Below are 18,991 nucleotides of genomic sequence, written 5' to 3'. Positions count from 1 at the left end.
TTTATGTTTTTGCCTGACAGGGTTCAGGTCCCTGAACAAGATGGAGTTGCAATTGAATGCGTAAGGCAAGTTGCGCTAGTATAGCGAATTGAGCTGCCTATCTCTTGCTGCAAATTGAGGCCAGGGACCTGAACCCTAACAGGAGTTGTCGTCATGTTTTGCCTGACAGCGTTCAGGCCCCTGAACGAGATGGAGTTGACGTTTACCAAGCGGCTTATTCAGAAATGGCAACCGTCGGCATGGGACGGAAGTTGCAACGGCTCAAATGGACTACAGATTGTGAAAGTTGGAAAAGTTCCTCGAAAAAGTTTTGTTTTCAGTGTTCACTTTCCATGCCTTAGCAATTAAAGTGATTTAGAAACAACATGAAAAACTCAAAAATTTTTGTTTCGTTAAACAGATGAACGTCACGTGATGTTGGCCAATGGCGACTTGCAAGTTTTGTCTGCGCATCAAGGCGACGAGAATTATTTGTATCATTGTCGAGTTCTCGTCCAGCCCATCAGGCAAACAATGACCAGTTTCACTGCTGGACGAATCATCCTCAGTCAAGGTATCTGATTGTGTCAACATTATTGATTTTCCAGTTGAGAAACATGACCTTTACGTGTATCCTAGAATCCAGGACAAAGATGGCACAAGTCATTTTAGAAACTGTGAATCGAATTCGAAGTTTGGCGTGGACGAGATGCCGTTTTACCTTGTGTTTTTCACGGATATCTTCCGCATAAAATCAAGTAACTATTTATTCACTCAGTTCTTTTGTCTGAACAATTGTACGTAACCATAAATTGATCAATGCAGATGGTACAAAAGTCAAACGATTCAGTATGGCAATTTGTTTTTGCCACTGGTGACATCAGCTGCCACACAAGAGCATCGTGATGGAGTGCTGGGACTTGGGCGTCATCGCCTCATTGGTGGCACTTTACTCATCGCTTCCGTCGTCACCGAAGATCAGGGCAGTTACATTTGTTTTGTCAACAGTTCCATTGGATTAGTCGAATCACGTACCGAACTCGTTTCTCGTGTCAAATTACAAGTCAGAAACGTCGAACGTCGTCATCGCCGCATAGAATGCACAGCACATTTAAGTCGCCGATCCAGAAACGTCCGTCACCATCACGTGTCATTTCTCCGGTAGTCCCAGCTCAATCATTTTTACATTTCTTGTTAAATGGAATAACAACTTAACTCAAAATCTGGAAAAAAAATTCTAGGCCGGTTGTCAGTTGGCTCAAAGATGGCCAGCGCTTCTTGGTGGGTAATAGTGGTCGTGTTTCTTCTTCATCCGGCGACGACGGTTACACCGATATGGTCCAGTTATCCATTTCGTCCGTCCAACGTGAAGATGAGGGAATATACCAATGCCTGACATCCAATGACGAAGGAGATTGGGCCCAAGCATCGGCCCAGCTGGCCATTGGAGCATTTCCTCCTCATTTGAAAGAAACGTTCAGTCGGCAAGTTGTACATCCGGGAAGTTCAGTCTCGTTGAAATGTTTGGCCTCTGGCACTCCGCTGCCTCATTTCACTTGGACGCTGGACGGGTTTCCGTTATCGCCCGTTTCCGAACGATATTTCCTCGGCCAGCAGCAACAAACGGGTCACGACGATCTTGTAGTGGCTCATCTCAACATAACCCACGTCCGAGTCGAAGACGGAGGCAATTACAAAGTGAGTTTTCGTGCAATAGGTACCGTACGTTTTTCTTGTAATTGTTCAATTAAAAGGCGTTTGTGGCGTTTGTGCGAACAGTGTGTAGCGGAGAATCGAGTGGGTCGCGTAGAGCATTCAGCCAATTTGCATATTTACTTCAATTCAATGGCAGTTTGACGATCGATCCGTTGGATAAGAGCAGCGACGCCGGTCTTTATAGTTGCGAGGTGCGTGGCCAGAACGGACTCTCGGCTCGCCAGTCACTTCAACTCAACATCCTCGGTAAGTTTCAGCCCTTTTCTTTCCCTCTTTTTATCTGGAAACTTTGGCTTTTCCTTTAATAGGGATGAATAATCAAAGGCTAAATTAAAATCAACCAGAATTCGAGTAGTCCTTTTTTTTCTATCGCATTTTCTTAGAAGAAATGATGGCACTCGAGTTGATTAGAAAGAGTAAAAATTATAGATCCTCGGCAAGAAAAAACTAAACTTAAAAGATAACCTTTTGTTTGATTTTTTCCTGTTCACAGCTTTGCGAAAATATTGACTCGGCGCCTTTTTCTTTTCCCCCTCCGCCCTGTAAACTTGCTCGGTCGCTGTGTATACTCTTTGATGATGAGAAAGTTAACAGCGCTTTTCTATCCGGTCTGGAAGCAGAAAAAAATTTTAAAAAAAAGGAAGCAATGAAAGCAAATGAGACAGACCGACTATATCGATCCAGCAGCCAGAAGCCAATTTAAGTCTTTCCCATTTATTTTTGTGAAAAACAAGAAAAAGGAGATGAGTTAAGTGGGTAGGAAGGATAAATTTAGAAATTTCTCGACGTTTTTTTTTTGTTGTTGCTTCCGGTCGCCGGAATTCCGTTTAAAAAAAAAAAAAACACGAAAATAAAACGATATTGGATACAGACGCGCCTCATATAATGGCAATGAGCGATTCGGCCGTGTTGAATTCCGGCGAACGATTGGCTCTTCAATGCGCCGTAGTTAAAGGTGGATTGCCGTTGTCCGTCAGCTGGTCGAAAGATGGCCAAGTGATCGCACCGACAACTGCAACAACGACGACTAGCGTCCGTTTGGTGAACGAATTCACAGCCACGTTGACGATTGAATCGTTGACTGGACAACATGGTGGATGGTACGTCTGCCGCAAATATATAATTTCAGTTACAATAGTGCAATAGAAAAAAAAGTTATGGAAATATTTATCAGGCTTTAGAGCAGCATTAGCCTTTGCTATATCTCCACATCATGTAAATGGAAAATCTCTGGAACTTCTTGTTGAGTATGTCAGATCGTAAATAGTATTGTTAGCTGAACTTACCGTCTTTCTTAGACAACATGATATTTCAATAGTCCTTTTATTTTTAACACCAGGAAATGAAGCCATTGTGCATATTGCATCAACCAAGGGCGAAATGTTACCACATATAGGCCAATGTTACAACGGACACATGAAGTCTGTATGTTGGTACAGTTTATCAACAGGCATAAGAGCATGTTCGGGCAATAATTGTGGGATAGTTTAGGTAAGCTTTTTTGCCATTACAACAAATCTTTTCATGCACCCTTGGAAATAGGTAATGTTTGTCTTTCATCCTTGTTATAATGGTTTATTATTTTTTGGTAGGATGCATCGTGCAAACCGTGCTTCTTTTTTTTTAACTCGTCCATTTCTTTATTGCCACAAATTTTTTGTTGTTTTTTTTTTTCGGGGATTAGGCGATAATCAGGACTTTGTCTACTTATAACATATTTTTTCTTCTTTTTATAGGTAGATTCTTTGCTGCGTCATAGCTCGGGAGTCGTAACGGGCAATATCCTTGTGCATTAAGTTGGTGAACTCTTGTGTTCCATTGGGTAATGCTATCAAATCTTAATGTGCTATTTGTGAAAGATTTTATTATTCTGTATGTTTTAAAGGGAAATATTTCAAATTGATTAATTTGCATGTTACGGAGTTGTTTTTTTCTGATCTGTGGAGCCTGACATTTTCCACAATTTCTATCGGCGGACAAAATGTCTTTTAGGTAACAGCCCGACATTTCAATCTCCGATTTAATGACGATCACGAAACCCCCATTTGGTTGTCTATGTAGGATTGGTAGCAGCTTACGAAGCAGTAGGTTCCAACATCATCTAACGTCTGCTTTAGTAATGGCAGGGATGTGAATGATAATTTGTGAAATCAAACAACTTCAGCAGGTGCCTAGCTCAACAACTCCTATGGTAAATATTTGTCCTTGTTATGATACTTAATTTTAAAGTTTCTAACTGGCTATTTTTTTTTCTTTATTGTTTGTTTCTTTTTGTTTTTTGTTTTTTTATTTCTCCATTTTCTTTTTCTTTTCTCCAGAAATCTAGATTGGTGGTGGTAGTTATAGGGCGCCTGTTCAGGCAACAGTTTCGTTTTTTAATCCGCCAAGGATTTATGCGTTATTGCGTCTACTGTGTAGCCTGAGTAGCATACGCAAGGGGGCGTTTATCTACATTCCTGATCACCAAGCAGTTACAAATATGTTCTACACTGATAAGCATCCGAGGCAAAGGGCGAGCTGAACTAGGTATTTTGATAATCCAAATTAAAATGTGTTATGGCAGTATGATTGTTCCAGTACTCATTATTTCTTAATTGGAAAAGTCTATTGCCCCTCAACTCCAGAGGGCACTAGTTTACAGCAACTCGGGCTCACCCTTTGGGTAATTTGAGATACTTTTCTGGACGGTTCAGAATCTTATTATTGGCCAAAATTTGATACGAGATTAATTGATACTTAGTCCTGTCAGACCTCAAATTCTAAGGTTTATAATTCTTGTTCTATGACCGATTTTATTATTTTTTTTTTTTTTATACAGAGAGTGGATTCTCATTTCTTCTTCATACCAGCGAGCAGATTTGAGGTTTAAAATTGTTTTAGGTTGTTAAGCAAGTCTGACTTTCTACGATGTACATGGCCGCCAAACTTTGTCGTTATGTCTCACTGTTAATCGGTAAGAAAAACGTCGAATTATTGACGATACGTTTGTCAAAATGGCAAATACAACGCCTAACGATTTAAATCTAACTTGGGATAATCTACTTCTCGGACAAGGTATCAACCTTCTCTTTTTTTTTTTGCTTGTATTATATTGCCTAATATTCAATGTCATTACATATGAAAATATTACAGGTACTTTGAGACCGGATCTAATTGAGTCCGCTTTCCATATGGCTTCTTCGCGCACGGTTGCCATGAAGACTCGTCATAACGATTCCGAAATGGTTCGTCAATTTCGCATTCACGGCCGTGTAGTAGAACCTATTAAAGGTATTTGCATTAAGGTTTTTCCTGCGTTATGACAATCCAGTAAGATCTTTGATCTTTTCGCATTTTTTCCCAACAGACTTCCTTAAAGATGAAGTAAGAGCCTTAGGTCGTGAGCTGGGTTCCTGCACAATTACTGGAACGTTACCCGTTTCCTGGTCCCGGTTTGTCAATTTGAATCATTTACGCCGAAGAGCCGTTCTTGGAAGCTAATTTCGATGAGACGCAAGTGCTGATTCGTTCGATGGTCTATTATGCCAACATAGCAGCCAAGGAACATGCCTTGCTCAATCGGATTGAAATCGTGACGTCGGAAGAAGAACGTCTTCTTCTGGAAGAACTGTCTAGTCGCAACCTATGTTGCCACGCTACTGCCTATTCGCACTGTCGGTGTTCAGGTACAGGAGGTTGCAGAAAAATGTGTCGGGTATGGCAAACAAAGCATAGGGAAAACCGCCACATTTTTCTGCAATATATTGTACAACAGATTCGCAATTTAGACGTTGTCGTAATAATGCCGCGATCGTAATCAACTCTTATTCAAGGTATTAGATGATAGGTGCCACCGTATCTACGCCAAGGTTTTTTTTTCTCTTGTCTAGATCTTTTAATGGCCAGTGGTATGTCCTTGATGCTCGTCTTATCAAAACACTTGTTTACATTTTTTTTTTTTTATTGTGTCACTTATGACAAAGGGTCCTTGTGATCATGGCCAATGGCTTGAGCCGGATACCAACGACTATGGCACCTGTCGCCCTTCGCCTTGCCCAGTAAGCAAATGCAACGGTCGCCAGATCTACTGGAAGTCAACACTAAATTCTGAAGGTGGCTGTTATAAATCGTTCACACGTGGGCCTTGCAGGCGAAGTAGCTATTTCCTCGTTGAAGAATATGGCCCTCGAAGAGGTCGATGTGTTTCTCAATTTGGATCATCCTATGAATCCTATGTCCTTCCGTCACGCTATCCCAGGATGAGAAACCCTTACGACATGATGTACAACAACGCGATGAGCCCGTGATCGAAATTTGGCATGTATCCGCCGTTTGGCATGCAGGAAGAATAGCGGAGACGACTATCCTGACATTCCCAGTTTCGATTACTGAACTAGAAACAGTTTTACAGAACCATTCACATGGTTTTGTCTCTATTATTTCATTAAAAAAATGTGATTGCAAATTTTCTATTGTGACGTATGGCGGATAAAAAACAACCTTGATTAGTTTTAATGCATGAATTCGTTAGCCAATAATATGTGTATGAAGAAAATGTTTTCACTTTGAAACAGAGTCATGGAACCCATCGGTTTCCATGACTCTGCTTTGAAAGTTTGAACAGGGATTTCTGTTTTACCTTTCTGCGATGCGGCAACACAGCATTGCATGTCGATCTGCGAACGTTTGACAACTCGCTGGTATTGCAACAGGTTAATAGTTTTGTGTCAAGTAAATTTCAAGTGCGAGTAACTGCTGGAAGATTGCAAGCGAAATCTGTATGTGTCGTGTCATTGTTCTAAGTGTTGGAGACTTTTTTCGTTTTGATTAGGCATTCATGTTTGGGAACAATACCTTAAGTTGGATATCGCCTAGTGATATTTACATATTAAGTCCTATTTTAAGACACTTGGGGCGATACGTTTCGCAACAAAGATCTATACAGTACTCAAAAGATGACCCACAAGCACTACGCCATCACGATTGAGACAAGGTAAAACAAAACTATAAAGCGCCATTTATCAATAATGAATGAATGTCCTCATTCTAACAATAATTTAAGAAAATGTAAATGTATACTTAGATGTGGTAATTATTTCGTTTACATCGACTACACTTCAATAATTTACAAGTGGGAAAGTGTTGCCTATAAGCAACAAGAAGGTATTGTGCATGTTTATGAGCGAATCATGGCTTAATGGGTGAGCATCGGATTGTACCGCTGGATGTTTGTGGATCAAATACCATCAAAGGTAAAAAGTACAAAATATGTTTACTGATTCACTTTATTGACGTTATCACCGACAGTTTAGAAGCGTTTTAGTAATTTACCTTGCGATACTTTAAACTATTATTACAAGTGTGAACAAGTTACCTTTATAAACTTACTCTTAAATAAAAAACAATTTTACTTACAGTTTTCTTCACCATGACCTACTTGGAATTTATATGCCAATACGTGTAATCCATCAAGGACACTGAATTTCACAACACCTGAATGGGATTCGAACCTAATATCTAGAGAGTTCCAGTCCATCGCTCTACCATTGAGCTATGCGACATATTACTGAGAAATCTAAGTCTTCAACACATTAAGGTAACTGTGCAAAGTTGTACATAGGGGATCAAATATCAATGGGGGGGGATATAGGGGGGGTTGCCAGGAAGGTATCGCATCCGCCTAGCAGCTCCAAGGTCCGTGGTTCGATTCCACGGAGGTTCCCGATGTCCTGGGCTTCCAATCTTCCACGTCTGCCAGTCGGGTCGAGAAACTTCCCCATTACGAAGTAATGGGACGGATATTTTGGCAATGTTTAATATAATATCCAATAAAAAATCTTAATAAATTGTTCATTATGATTTATCGGTGTGAATGCGTATTTTGTTACTTGAATACTTTACAACGTACTTTAGCCATTGGCATCCTCTGTCGAGATATCTCACACATTCTGCTTGATCAATATTTTGTGTATATAAGATTGTAACATATAGTCACTCAACTGAATCTTTTAATCATCGTAGTATTTCTTTCGACTCTTGTAGGATTTGAACCCTTAAACTTTGGCGTTCCATGCCGATGCTCTAACACTGAGCCATAATTCACGTTAGTAAGATTTCTATATTTTCGTGTTAATTGAGTTCAACAAATGTGGACTTAGAATAATATTTGCAGCGAGATTCAAGATAACTTCTTATTAACATGTAAATCCATCTTATAGAAACGCAATGACATTCACATTAAATTTATTAACCTTCTGCCGGGAGTTGAACCCGATACCTTTAGATTCATTATCCAACGTTCTACCAAACAGCTATGATCCTTGAATGTAAGTTATTCAGGTTAGCATATAGTTTTGCTAGCCTATAAAAATTGCATTTTTTTTTTTGCCTTCTAATATTAGTGCAAATTTAAATGTAACTCATGGCTCAACGGTTGAGCATCGGCAATGAACGCTGAAAGTTTGGGGATCGATACCCGAACGAGTTAAATTCATCACTGTAAAAACATTCCAATATATCTCTTAAATCTATATAAAAAAAGATTGAATACAAAATCATTCTGTAATTAAATAAATCAGCAAACTATCATCTCCAGGATTGGAATTTAATCGGTGATAATTCAAAGACACTCCGGAATTCTCAGTACAAGAACTGCACATCAGTGTCCATCTCAGCAATGTTGAGAGTCCAATCCTTAAAAGAAAAAAGTGCTAAGGTCAGTAATGTATAGTGTGAACACAAAGAAAGTATGAAAGACAAGTTTTTCAAAATTAATTTATAACAAAATTTGTATTGACAAATCTCTACATAATGGAATATTTTGCAACTTTTAAAAGGCAAAATAACCATTTCAAAAGTTGCTGTCATCCAAGGCAGGGGGAGACACTGCCTCAATTTACTCACCGGGGAGATTACCCAGTGCTTGGCTAAGAGAAGCCGGAAGAAGAGCTGAAGATTTGGAACATTTTTACAGGAGCGATTAACCTTTAATTCGGATTTGTGGGTAGCGACATAGCCCTCCATAAGCATTTCATCGGACCATGAGGACCCCCACGTCCCCTTTCCGGCCAGAGCCCTCCAAACCTCGATATATGTTGTTTTTATATATACCGTACAGTAGGGGCATGACCCCCTACGGGCTTATTATGAGTCAAGGGGAAACGGGGCCACAGAAAAGAAGGGAGCCCAAATATGCACTTCAATTTTTTTAATATGAAATACCGTTATAAACGGTACTGTGAATAAAGTATGGAAATTCCATGTAGTGCATCCAATAATAAAACTTTATTCGGTATCTCGCCCCAACCAAGGAACCTTTTCAGATCCAAGTTTATCATTAATCTATATTAAGAAAATAAAACATCGTTAGTCATAAAAATTCTTGCTCGTGTAACTTACGCGATTCATAAATTCATTATTTAGCATATTCTTCTGGCAGAGCCTTCGGAAAGGACATACATACTGCAAATGAAAACGTACTTGACGGATAAATTAATCCCATTAGAGCTTTGCATCTTTGATAGATATGTTCCTAGAATGATCCAAATCCTTTCCTATTGAATAGAAAAGTGTTACATAGATAATACATAGTTATAAAACAGCCTCTTTTTTACTTACAAGTCAATTTTAAGAAGATGAATTTGGTTTTGAAATGTTAATGAATAGGAATCCAAACAGTCAACGAAACATGGGTAACACCTGCAACACCAACATTGAAGCTCATTCTAAAACAAAAAACAGATAGCCAAATATCAAACTGAGAATGAATAAGGATAACATTGGCTGTGTTGTGCATGTGAAAGTGGTATCTTAAAAGTAAAATGTTAAGACAAGCTCTTTCATTAGTGATCTTTCATCACATGCATCATGCAATGTTTGTTTTTTTTTTGTTTTTTTTGTTTTGTTATTTTTACTGTCACAGAAATAATATATATATTTACCATACTGAGAAAGCAACAACTTCCAAAATTGCTGCCTAATTCTGAGCCAATTTAAAGCAGTTAACAGATAAACCTTGATATTGGAAATTTAAAAAAAAAAATTGAAAACTTTCTGTTTTCTTCTAAAAATGTTTACGCCGTTTGCTATCATTTCCACATGTTAGTCATGGTCATTGTCATTGCTGCAGCTGATATAGAAATCAAAACCTACACACTATCTATGCGGTTTCCTTGTATCGTCGATGTTGATGACAGCTCGGCTAGCAGTTGGCAAACCCTGAAGCAAGATGCAAATTGAAAGGCTGGTTTGGTTACAGAAATTGTAATGGTACCTGTATGAAGTCCCTAGGCAATTGTTCTTTGAGGTACTGCCTCACAGATACATTGACGATTTTGCAGATGGAGCACAGCTTTACAATTTGTATTGTTTCACTAATGACTTCGATGAAAGCAGGCTTTATTTTCAGTTTACATGTATACAGAGGCTGGAAATTGGGAAAAAAAATCAATCAAAAATTAATTTAGAGTTTGCAAGTGTAACTTTTTTTTACCTCTACTGGATAGTATTTGCAGCCACCTCGAGTTTTAGCAAGCGGATTCGGTTAATGTCTAATTTAATCGACATTAAACATCATCAGCCAGTTATACTTCATCGAAATATCCCGTCACATAAAAATACAATTGAAAAATATTGATAACGAAAATTTTTTGAATTTATTTCTCCGAAAATTCTTTTCGATCCTTCCTTTAACTTGTCGCGCATATTCCGGGTCGTCAACAATTAGAAGCTGGGTGGAGATAACAGGTGTACTAAAGGCCTTTAGGGCGTTAATGATTTCCTTAATCCAGAAAGTTCCTGGAAATAGATACATAAGCCTCAACATCTTTTGAAGAAAATTCCTTTTATACCTAGAAACTACCTGTGTGATGTTCATCGGTGCCACACCAGCAAAGTGAAAAGTCTTTAGCGTCATTTGAGTGCCCGGTTCGTCAAATGCCCTGCGCACAAAGGGCTCCGACAGCCGTGTCTATTTGTTTGACAATAAACCGTGGCTAAGCTTCCATCTTGTAACCCCGTACCTTTCGGATACGTTTGACTTGGTCCTCTCTCCCTTTGTTGACAAAGGGATGACAACTTCCACAGTTGTCATGCAACTAGGAAATCAATATCTGATTGATCACAATACCTGGGATGACAAGAAAAACTCAATAACATCAGAATTTTAAGAGATACCAATAGGAAAACACAATAAGCTATTACCTTTTAATACTTTTGACTAATCATTCTTCTTCATTGCAACTGGGAAGGCAAGTCAGCTGACCAATGGTGAAAAGAGAAATGCATTCACTGCCCTTGGTGTAACCATTGTCCAAAGGTATCTGTTTTCTTTCGGCAATATATGTTTTGCTCATGTAATATAGATGAGTGATTAAAATTAAAGCACAAAATACAAGGATTTACCTGCCCAAGTTATTTTGTATGACATTCTGGTGATAATATACTCAAAAATTCAGCACCAATGAAGTCTGAAAGCACTTCACATCTAAAAAAAAAAAAAATCAAATCACACTACATGCTTTGTGCATCAAAAGGCAATTTCAGAGGAAGGAAGTATTTGAACTTACATGAAGATTTTGATTAGGTTGATACCACAGTAAATTAACTAAATCATCTGCATTCTTGACAACATTCACCAACACATTTTTTTCTGTTTAGTAAATGTTAATAAAAACTATAGGAAAAGTCTATTGCCCCTCAAAATTTTGAGGGGCAATAGTTGCGACCAAAACTATGATGTTTGAATCTGCTGGGCAACAACCATACTCAACCAATCAACTTATCCGTTTGTCAAGCAAAAATTAAAAATCGACTCCTACATAAGATGGATTGATGTTAATTAAGACTTTACATGGAGATGTATGTTGTGTCAATGCTTGGAAGTAAACTCATCCTGAATTTGTCAGTCTACAGACTAAAAAATGGTTGACACTTTGATAAAAGTAAATCAAAATGGCAGAAGAATGCGAAATGAGGTTTCCCATGAAAAAGGTATCAAGTACTTTTAAGCAAGATCCCAATTCCATATTTGCCAGCAAATGGTAAGCAATTGTCTTCTTTCTGAAAACAATACTCTTTTATCAAGATTTCAAGTTGTAACTTTAAATCTAATGCTTTTATTTTACTTACTAACACTTTTGATGCTGTAGGATTGTAGTTGTCTTTGTAACTTTTGTCATTATTCATTCAATTGAAGAGGCTGCAACAATCATGCATCAGGCATGGTATAATAGCATCTATTCTAGGCTATACCTTGCCAGAGTCATCTGACCTTGCATCAGGAATACAGAAGAAATAAAAGTGCTTAATATTGAACGTTTTAGCAAGTTAAGGATTTAACTGTACCTATTTTTCCATTCCGCTTATTCGCTCTCTGCAATGCCACAAAATCTCTCTGCTTTTAGATAAACATATCACCATGATATATCACAGTCAAAGCCTTAAATGTCAGGCGTCACGCGTCAGGGACGACAGACAGGATTGCTCACCAGAGGGAGAATTGCGATGTTTTTCGATTCTCTTGAAAAAACTAAAAAAGACATGGCCTTTAAATTGTTCTTATTTTTCAACGCGTTAATTGTTATGGGACATCTAAAAGTAAGCAATGATAAGGAAAAATATGAAAAACAAATCGATAAATGCGAAACTCTTCACTTAATATGTCAAATAATATCATGTTGCTTATTTTTCTTTGCAGTTACTTGATTTCTTTTATGGACAAAGGATAGTCAGTAACACTCTCAGTATTGCAGCTTATGAAGTTTTTATAAGAAATAAACAAATTCATTGAGTTGATCTTAAATGTTTACGCTACAAAATATCGTTTTCTCTTCTATTTTTCTAGTAGACTCTGAATGAACCTGTGCCACCATCTCCACATGAATGAGTTCATTTGCTGCACAACCAACCAACCAACCACACGCAGCAAACACCACAATAATTTGCAACCTTTGGGACAAAATAACCCAGAAGTTCTAAACCCTTAATTGACCCGGCACTACCCCATTTTTTAAATAACTACAATATTTAGGAAAATTGTTCAAAGACATAAATTCGTTGGCAAACAAACCATGAACTTTACTGATACCTATGCCCTATTTAATTTAGAATTGCTCCCAAGTCTTCCACCATAGCGATCCGATGCTCTACCATTGAGCTACGAATGACACCTGTAACACTTCTACTTCTTCGACACATTAACATAACTGCACGAGTTAAATAGTCCCTCAGACGACAATGGAAGGATATAGGAAGGCAATGCTAGAATGGTATGGCAACCGACGCCTAATTCGGTGGTTAGATTCACAGTTATGTTCCCCAGGATCTTCCAAACATCCTAGGAAGTATACCATTCAAGTGCACCAACAATGACAATACCAACTTTTGCCAAGTGAGTAAGTTGTGGGATGAACATGTTTTAAGAATGGGTAATATAAGAGACAAACATTTCTTTAAACAAATGGACTTTTTGTCGATTACATTGCGCACTGCATTTTACTTTAGTTGATTTGAGTTGCAAGGTTTATTTATATCTAATCTAACAAAAATGTTTCCCTCCCAAGTGACCACGTTCTGTCTGAATGGCCACACAATGCTGGGTATGTATTGATATGATCGGTGGATTGGATTAAGAGTTGAGGCGTATGGTAGATGACAACAAGAATTCGCCCTCGCTCACACATACAGGGCTCACGAAAATGAGAAATAAAATGTTGCTTCAAAGAATCGGAAAAGAAGAAAAAAGAATAGGGGATGAATGACAACTATGGGGGAGAAAAACAGCATTTAAAATATTCGTTACAAAAGTTCTAATTTGCCTTGTAGAGTACGGAATTCGGCTATGAGGGCAGGTGATGTGGCGTGAGTCGTGCAAAATAGATCCGTCAAATAGACACCAACGGCCTCGACACACTGTCCTATAAGAGCTCGACGATCGGCTGTCGGCACCAGGGCTGCCAAGCCTCCAGTAGAGGAATCAACAAGCCGATTTAACATGTCGGCCAGCACTTTGAGCAAGTGATTGGGTTTGCCTTCAGCTTGCCAAACGACATCCTTTGCGCCGTACAGGCGATTGTAAACGGCAAAAAGACGCTGGAACGAGACTCCAGCTGTCAGTATGATGGAAACGGCCCAGCCTAGCAATTAAGCATAAAAACATTGATCGAAATGCATTCCAAAGAACATAAAAATAATTGAAATTTACCTGGTGGGCCATTCCAGCGAACTGAATATGTTTCCAGGGTCTTAACGAGGAACTCCAAAGGGAAAAATTGCTCTGACTGGGCATAAGTTCGACCTAGCGTTTTCATTTTGCTACCCAGGGTGGCCAGTTTTGTTTCAGTGTCGGCACTACTCAGTTTCTTGACTTCAGCATTGATAATATTTTGCCAAATGCTGGTCACCAGAGCCGAGTCGTAATGATTGGCGCAGTGCAAAATAGCCAGTTTGCATTCCCACAGACCCAATGGCTCAGCGAATTGCTCGTATAGTTGAGTCACGTCAAGCAAGTCGGAATGTAAACGGCTGATGGTGTCGGCATCTCGACTGGGCAACCGAGAGACGGCTTCCAGCACTTGAGACTGGACTTTAGCCACGTCCATTTTCTCCTCCATTTCGTAGAGGAACTGGCCCTGAACGGCGTTACCGAAGGAGCTCGTCTCAGCCGCTCGCGCGCACACAATGGCCCGCGAAAGGTATTCTATTCTCATCGGAAGACTTATGGCCGTGCTGTGGGCATCAGCTAGACGGGAAAGAACTCGTGCAGCGGCGATAAACTGGCCACTTTTTTCGTAAAACTTCCATAACAGATCGTATTTTGCAACTAAATCTGTTTGCTGCTGTTGACCAACCTAGAAAGAAAAGAAAAAACGGATTCGAACTACTTATTTGGGCCCGATTTATACACATCAATAAATTCAATCATACCTGACCAACTGTTTGCCTCTTGAGGTAATTCTCCAAGTGGGGCGACTAAATTTCCAACAACTTGTCGTCCCACTTGTTGTCCGTCAACCAATCGAAAATGGCAACATGACATAGTTCATCATCCGATTGCAAGGCAAGAGAAAGAGTTTCATCTGCCAACCGCTGCGCTTCTAATGGGCTTAGTCCCTCCTCGTATCCCTGTGGAGTCGTTTGTACCATCGGACCGGGTGATTTGGGCACGCTGGGCGACTGAGGATGGCACGCAGCGGCCGTGTAGAGTTTCTGCAAAACAAGGCACATTGCTGGTAGCAATTTTTACGAGCCTAAAGCGCCTCGACAGCGGCAGGATCTTCTTGTTGGCCGCTGTAGCATTGTTGGGCACGGTGCTGAGGGTCGAGCTTCTCAGCGACGACGCAGCAGAGCTCCACCACGCCTCCGAAGTACTGACAAGCGGACAACTGTTGGCAAACATGCGCCAAATTGATGCGAGCCGGAATCTGCTTGCACGTTTCCAGCGTTTGCTGCAGCAGACGCTCCTTGTCCATGCGGCTCATGCTGTTCGTTCGAGCCTTGAGAAGTTGCTCGTTGACTTTAGTGCATAGAGCATCCTTAAAAAGGAATGAAAATTTAGTTAACAATATTGCTTCAGTTTCATTGGCAAGTAAACAGTTACCTCATTGCGGTAGAGAGACGGGCAGACCTGTCTCAATTTTTCACTGATGGCGTCCGTACTGGCCGCATCATCCAAGTATCGATGAATCAGAGCGTTGATCAGCCCAATGCAGGTGTCGGAACCGGAAAGGATGAGGTCGCGGAACAACGTTGTCTTGAGTGACATCCGCATTTCAGCCGACAACGATTGGCCGAGCAAATGGAGCTGGTGATCGCACAACACTTTCCAGAGAGCAAGTACTTCGACGGTATGATCCAACAATTGTTTCATGGCCAACAGAGATTTTCTCTCCTGCATTTGAGCATCCTGCAGTTTTTAATTTATATAAAAATGATAATTAAAATATTAATAATTAAACAAAAGGAATGATAACTGATCAGTTCGACATCTATGAAAAATGTCCAGTATACCGGAAGGCGACCCTTCTCACTGGACTGGTAGCTCTGCGGACCGTTTTGATGGATATTGGCATGAACGAATCCCTTAAGAGCATTCAGTTGGCCGAGCACAGTTAACAACTCTTCACTGTTGACGACACTGTCCAGCAACGGCTGATGGGGCTTTCCTACATCTCTGGCCAGCGGCATAAGCCAAAGTGGCCTCAGTATGCGTCCGAGATAAAGGTAAAGTCCGTTATGTCGACCAGAGAATTGATAGTCGGTCAATTCTGCGCCACCACTGCTAGTCACCACGTTATTCGAATGGGGCGAGTAAGGTTGCATTTGGGGAGTCGAAATGGCATTTGGGTTGAATCCCCCCCCTCCTCCAGAATCAGGTGAACTAAAAGTAAAATGCGACTGTTGGTGGTGGAAGTTGCTAGGTGTACTGTTCATATGAGCGGGCGAGTTGACGACAAAAGGAGACGCGGGTGACGAAATGGGATGAGCTAGATGAGACGGATGAGACGGAGAGACTTTTACGTCGCCACCAAGTAGGAAGAAGGCGAGAGCAGCCCAGTCAGCCAGCTGGGAGTCCTGAATGCTCGTCGAACATGCCAAAATCAGGGCAGTGGCACAGGCTTGTTCTTCTTGCAGAACCTGGAAAAAGCACGAACGGCCGTGTTGTCCGGCCCTGAAGCGTCAAACAGTAATTGATGGAGAATATCCACAGGCCTAAGTTGGGAGACGACGTGGCAGCATTGCGTCTTCAGGAAAATGAACTTTCGAGGTCCCACAGCATGTTACGTTACAATAAGTGAAGGCTCAGGTGCTGGAGGGGCAAAGATTGACGGATCGATTTGTCTTTGGAGGGTAGGAGTAACTTCTGCCAATGACCATCTCTTTCCGTCCAACCCCAGCGTGTTTTGCGTCTCTGAAAGTGTCTGGGCAGCTGGAAAATTTAAATTGGACAATGTCCTGGCTACATCGTTCCCGGATGCTGTGATGGTAGTTAAAAACGTGATTCCCACGCATTGGCCGCGTAACCAGGCGGTAGACGCACTTGGAACAGCTAAATCGTCACCAGGCGGCTAGAAGGCGTAGCTCCGCTGAATGTACGTCAGGACAAAGTGTTTAAGTACAGACGGACAACAGAGGCATTAATTTGCGACCAAATGCAAGTTGGTCGATTCGCTCGACTCGATGGGCGCAATACCAACCAACGGTCGGAAACCAACAACGGTCGGAATCCGCCGTTCTGTTGACGGAAAATTTCCTCAGTAATTTCGTTTCTATTGGCAGCATTTCATTCAATACCTGCAATATTGGCGACAGACTGGACGATGGTATTGATACCGATGGCTGTCACCCGAGTCATGGCTTGCCCGTCTGTTTCTAAATCGTACATCTTAATGGTTCCCTTTTCCGGTCGTGAGACGAGCGAAAGGCCTGCGAACTTACAATCCAATTAGTATTGTAGGAGAACAATCTTTACTTTTAAGTAATACCTGATAAAAAGTTTTCGTAAATGCAACCATGTCTCGCTCCCATCAAGATTCGACCGCCGGTCGTACCCTTGATGGTTATTACAATGTCGGTTTCATCTATTGGAACGGTGAACAATGGTTCGGGTAACAGGTGCATTTCTTAGTAGTTGGTATTAAAGCTGGATAAACTAGCTCCTACGATGAACAATTTCCACAGCTTGGGGCAAGGCACAAGAGGTATTGGATGTGTGGCTGACAGATGCCTGGTTTGCCCGACCAGCTATATGGTAATAATTGGTTCACTTAAACCATAGAAAAAATTCACTACTAACTGCATGATTAGAGAAATAATTAGTGTCCAAACTCATGTATATATATATATACCTCTCAATGCTCAACCAGATGTGTTAATTGAGATGGAAAAGCTTCATCACACATGATGAAAGATGGATAAGTGAAATTTAAAGATGCATATGCATGGAAGTCCAATAGTTGCATTTACTAGCACACATTTAGCAGACACAAGCCGTGTTCCTCCCACTTTTTGTTCTCTGTTCTCATTGAAAGTCTTGCTGGTCTCGCTATCCCAGCCATACCTTAAAAGAAAATTCTTAGTCACAATTTAAGAAAAAATCCAGCATATACAGAAATAAATGTGCATCTTCTTCCACACATTACCTGTATTACAGGAAGCCCGAATTGTGGTAAAATGCAGTTCATATCAATACCATATGTTCTACACAGGTTTTTGGTGTATAAACCTTTGATTCATTCTGGTTTTTGGATTGCATTCGAATTTTCCAACTCCATGCAGAACTGGTGCTAGTTCATTTAAAACAAATACGAAGACGTCATCGGAATTTTGTCAATGGGGCGTTTCGTCATTTACCAATGTTTAAAATAAAAATGATTGATTGATTGAAGTTTCGGGGCCAGACCTATCCTCAGATTAGAAAGATGTAAAAAATAGTTTGCTTTTTTGGTTGATGATTCCTTTCCAACGCCATCTTCCGACTAAGAAGGGTAAAGTCAGAGTGAAGGATTTACTGCGTACTGAACGATAGTATCGCCGGTGATAGCAGGCCACCCAAATTACGGTAAGGAAGGTGATTTCTTTGTTCTACACTGTATGGCAGTCTACATAAAAAAACAGCCAATGTAATATGGCTGGTTAATAATGCAGTAAAACCGTTCTAACCATCTACAAATTGTCGATTGTGTTTTCTTTTTCCCTCGACGGTAGACCTTTTGTACAAAGTACAATGCAGACGACGAGAAATCAAGAGCCCTCTTTGTTGCAACACATCTGTAAGACGCAAAAAAAAAAAAAAAAAACAGAACGGAAATAGCTTTGTATATAGGAATGACAACACAAGCTAACGTTTCCTGCTTGGAGATATCGTAAAAGCTAACCCACTTTCAACGTATATTTTAAAAAGGAAATGACTCACGCATTTTCTAGGAAAGTAGTAAACCGCATGTTAGACACGGTATAGAAGAAAAATGAAATTGACATTTCACCATCGAAGTATACGGTCGTGAGAGAGAAAACTAACCAAAACATTTAAAGATAACTAGAGTCATTACTTGGTGACATGGATTTTTGTTTGTTTTTTACGTAAGGCATCAGACAAAATGCCAACGCGTGATACCTTTTTATCGAATATTTGAACGTAGCGTTTGGCAACCGAGTGTTCCCGGTCGTCCTCTTTTCGGTGTCCCCGATTTCACGGCGAACGGGCCGAGCCTTTATGGCTTTTTCGCATGTGTCTTTATTTCTTTTTCTTTCTTGTTTCTCCTTCCAAAGTTTTCCCTTCTCTGATATTTGTACACAAAAAAAAATGAAAACACGAGCA

The 18,991-nt window shown here is 40.3% G+C and overlaps 1 protein-coding gene, 2 long non-coding RNA genes and 1 pseudogene across 18 annotated transcripts in view; 2 read left to right on the top strand and 2 right to left on the bottom strand.

Annotated features, from left to right (window-relative positions):
* Positions 1-282: 282 nt before the first annotated feature.
* On the top strand, positions 283-8,374 carry LOC123471146 (Down syndrome cell adhesion molecule-like protein Dscam2). Of its 14 annotated transcripts, none has more exons than XR_006645200.1 (17): positions 394-553; positions 619-737; positions 805-1,140; positions 1,221-1,677; positions 1,759-1,941; positions 2,189-2,942; positions 3,035-3,186; positions 3,432-3,517; positions 3,581-3,687; positions 3,757-3,886; positions 4,014-4,221; positions 4,299-4,459; positions 4,514-4,749; positions 4,828-4,965; positions 5,042-5,582; positions 5,658-6,926; positions 7,092-8,374. XR_006645200.1 is itself a non-coding variant. In XM_045172099.1 (7 exons), exons 4-6 carry the CDS (start codon positions 1,315-1,317, stop codon positions 3,184-3,186), a joined length of 723 nt encoding a protein of 240 aa, XP_045028034.1. In that variant the 5' UTR covers positions 365-553; positions 619-737; positions 805-1,140; positions 1,221-1,314; the 3' UTR covers positions 3,432-3,669. The 14 variants fall into 14 exon arrangements, 2 of the variants coding, with proteins under 2 accessions (XP_045028035.1, XP_045028034.1); XR_006645202.1 differs by lacking the exon at positions 7,092-8,374 and having other exon boundaries at positions 398-553; positions 2,189-2,795; positions 2,870-2,942; positions 5,658-6,189; XR_006645201.1 differs by lacking the exon at positions 7,092-8,374 and having other exon boundaries at positions 399-553; positions 5,042-5,360; positions 5,515-5,582; positions 5,658-6,189.
* Positions 8,375-9,034: 660 nt separating this feature from the next.
* Positions 9,035-18,991, bottom strand: part of LOC123471147 — a 39,690-nt gene continuing 29,733 nt past the window's right edge. The window contains exons 3-9 of one of the 3 annotated variants that reach the window (XR_006645249.1): positions 11,241-11,747; positions 11,077-11,158; positions 10,876-10,994; positions 10,535-10,801; positions 10,166-10,470; positions 9,947-10,099; positions 9,720-9,891 (exon numbers count right to left, since the gene is read on the bottom strand). This is a non-coding gene — a long non-coding RNA (uncharacterized LOC123471147). Of the gene's footprint in view, positions 9,228-9,291; positions 9,399-9,719; positions 9,892-9,946; positions 10,100-10,165; positions 10,471-10,534; positions 10,802-10,875; positions 10,995-11,076; positions 11,159-11,240; positions 11,748-18,991 lie in introns of those variants that run through there. The other 2 variants (XR_006645248.1, XR_006645239.1) reach the window with 2 other exon arrangements.
* Positions 12,101-13,409, top strand: LOC123471153. Its single transcript, XR_006645271.1, has 2 exons — positions 12,101-12,270; positions 12,518-13,409. It is a non-coding gene; the product is annotated as an uncharacterized LOC123471153 (long non-coding RNA).
* LOC123471143 lies at positions 13,251-18,441 on the bottom strand (annotated as a pseudogene).

Source organism: Daphnia magna, linkage group LG4 (genome assembly GCF_020631705.1).
Source record: "Daphnia magna isolate NIES linkage group LG4, ASM2063170v1.1, whole genome shotgun sequence".
NCBI lineage: Eukaryota > Metazoa > Arthropoda > Branchiopoda > Diplostraca > Daphniidae > Daphnia > Daphnia magna.
Note: the sequence above shows the minus strand (reverse complement) of the source record. Positions and strands in the feature narration are given on the sequence as shown.

Coding starts and splice junctions, on each gene's coding strand:
- LOC123471146 (XM_045172099.1), top strand. CDS start 1,315: ATGGTCCAGTTATCCATTTCGTCCGTCCAACGTGAAGATGAGGGAATA. Junction 1,678..1,733: donor AAGACGGAGGCAATTACAAA/GTGAGTTTTCGT, acceptor TTCAATTAAAAG/GCGTTTGTGGCGTTTGTGCG. Junction 1,942..3,034: donor ACTTCAACTCAACATCCTCG/GTAAGTTTCAGC, acceptor TTTTAACACCAG/GAAATGAAGCCATTGTGCAT.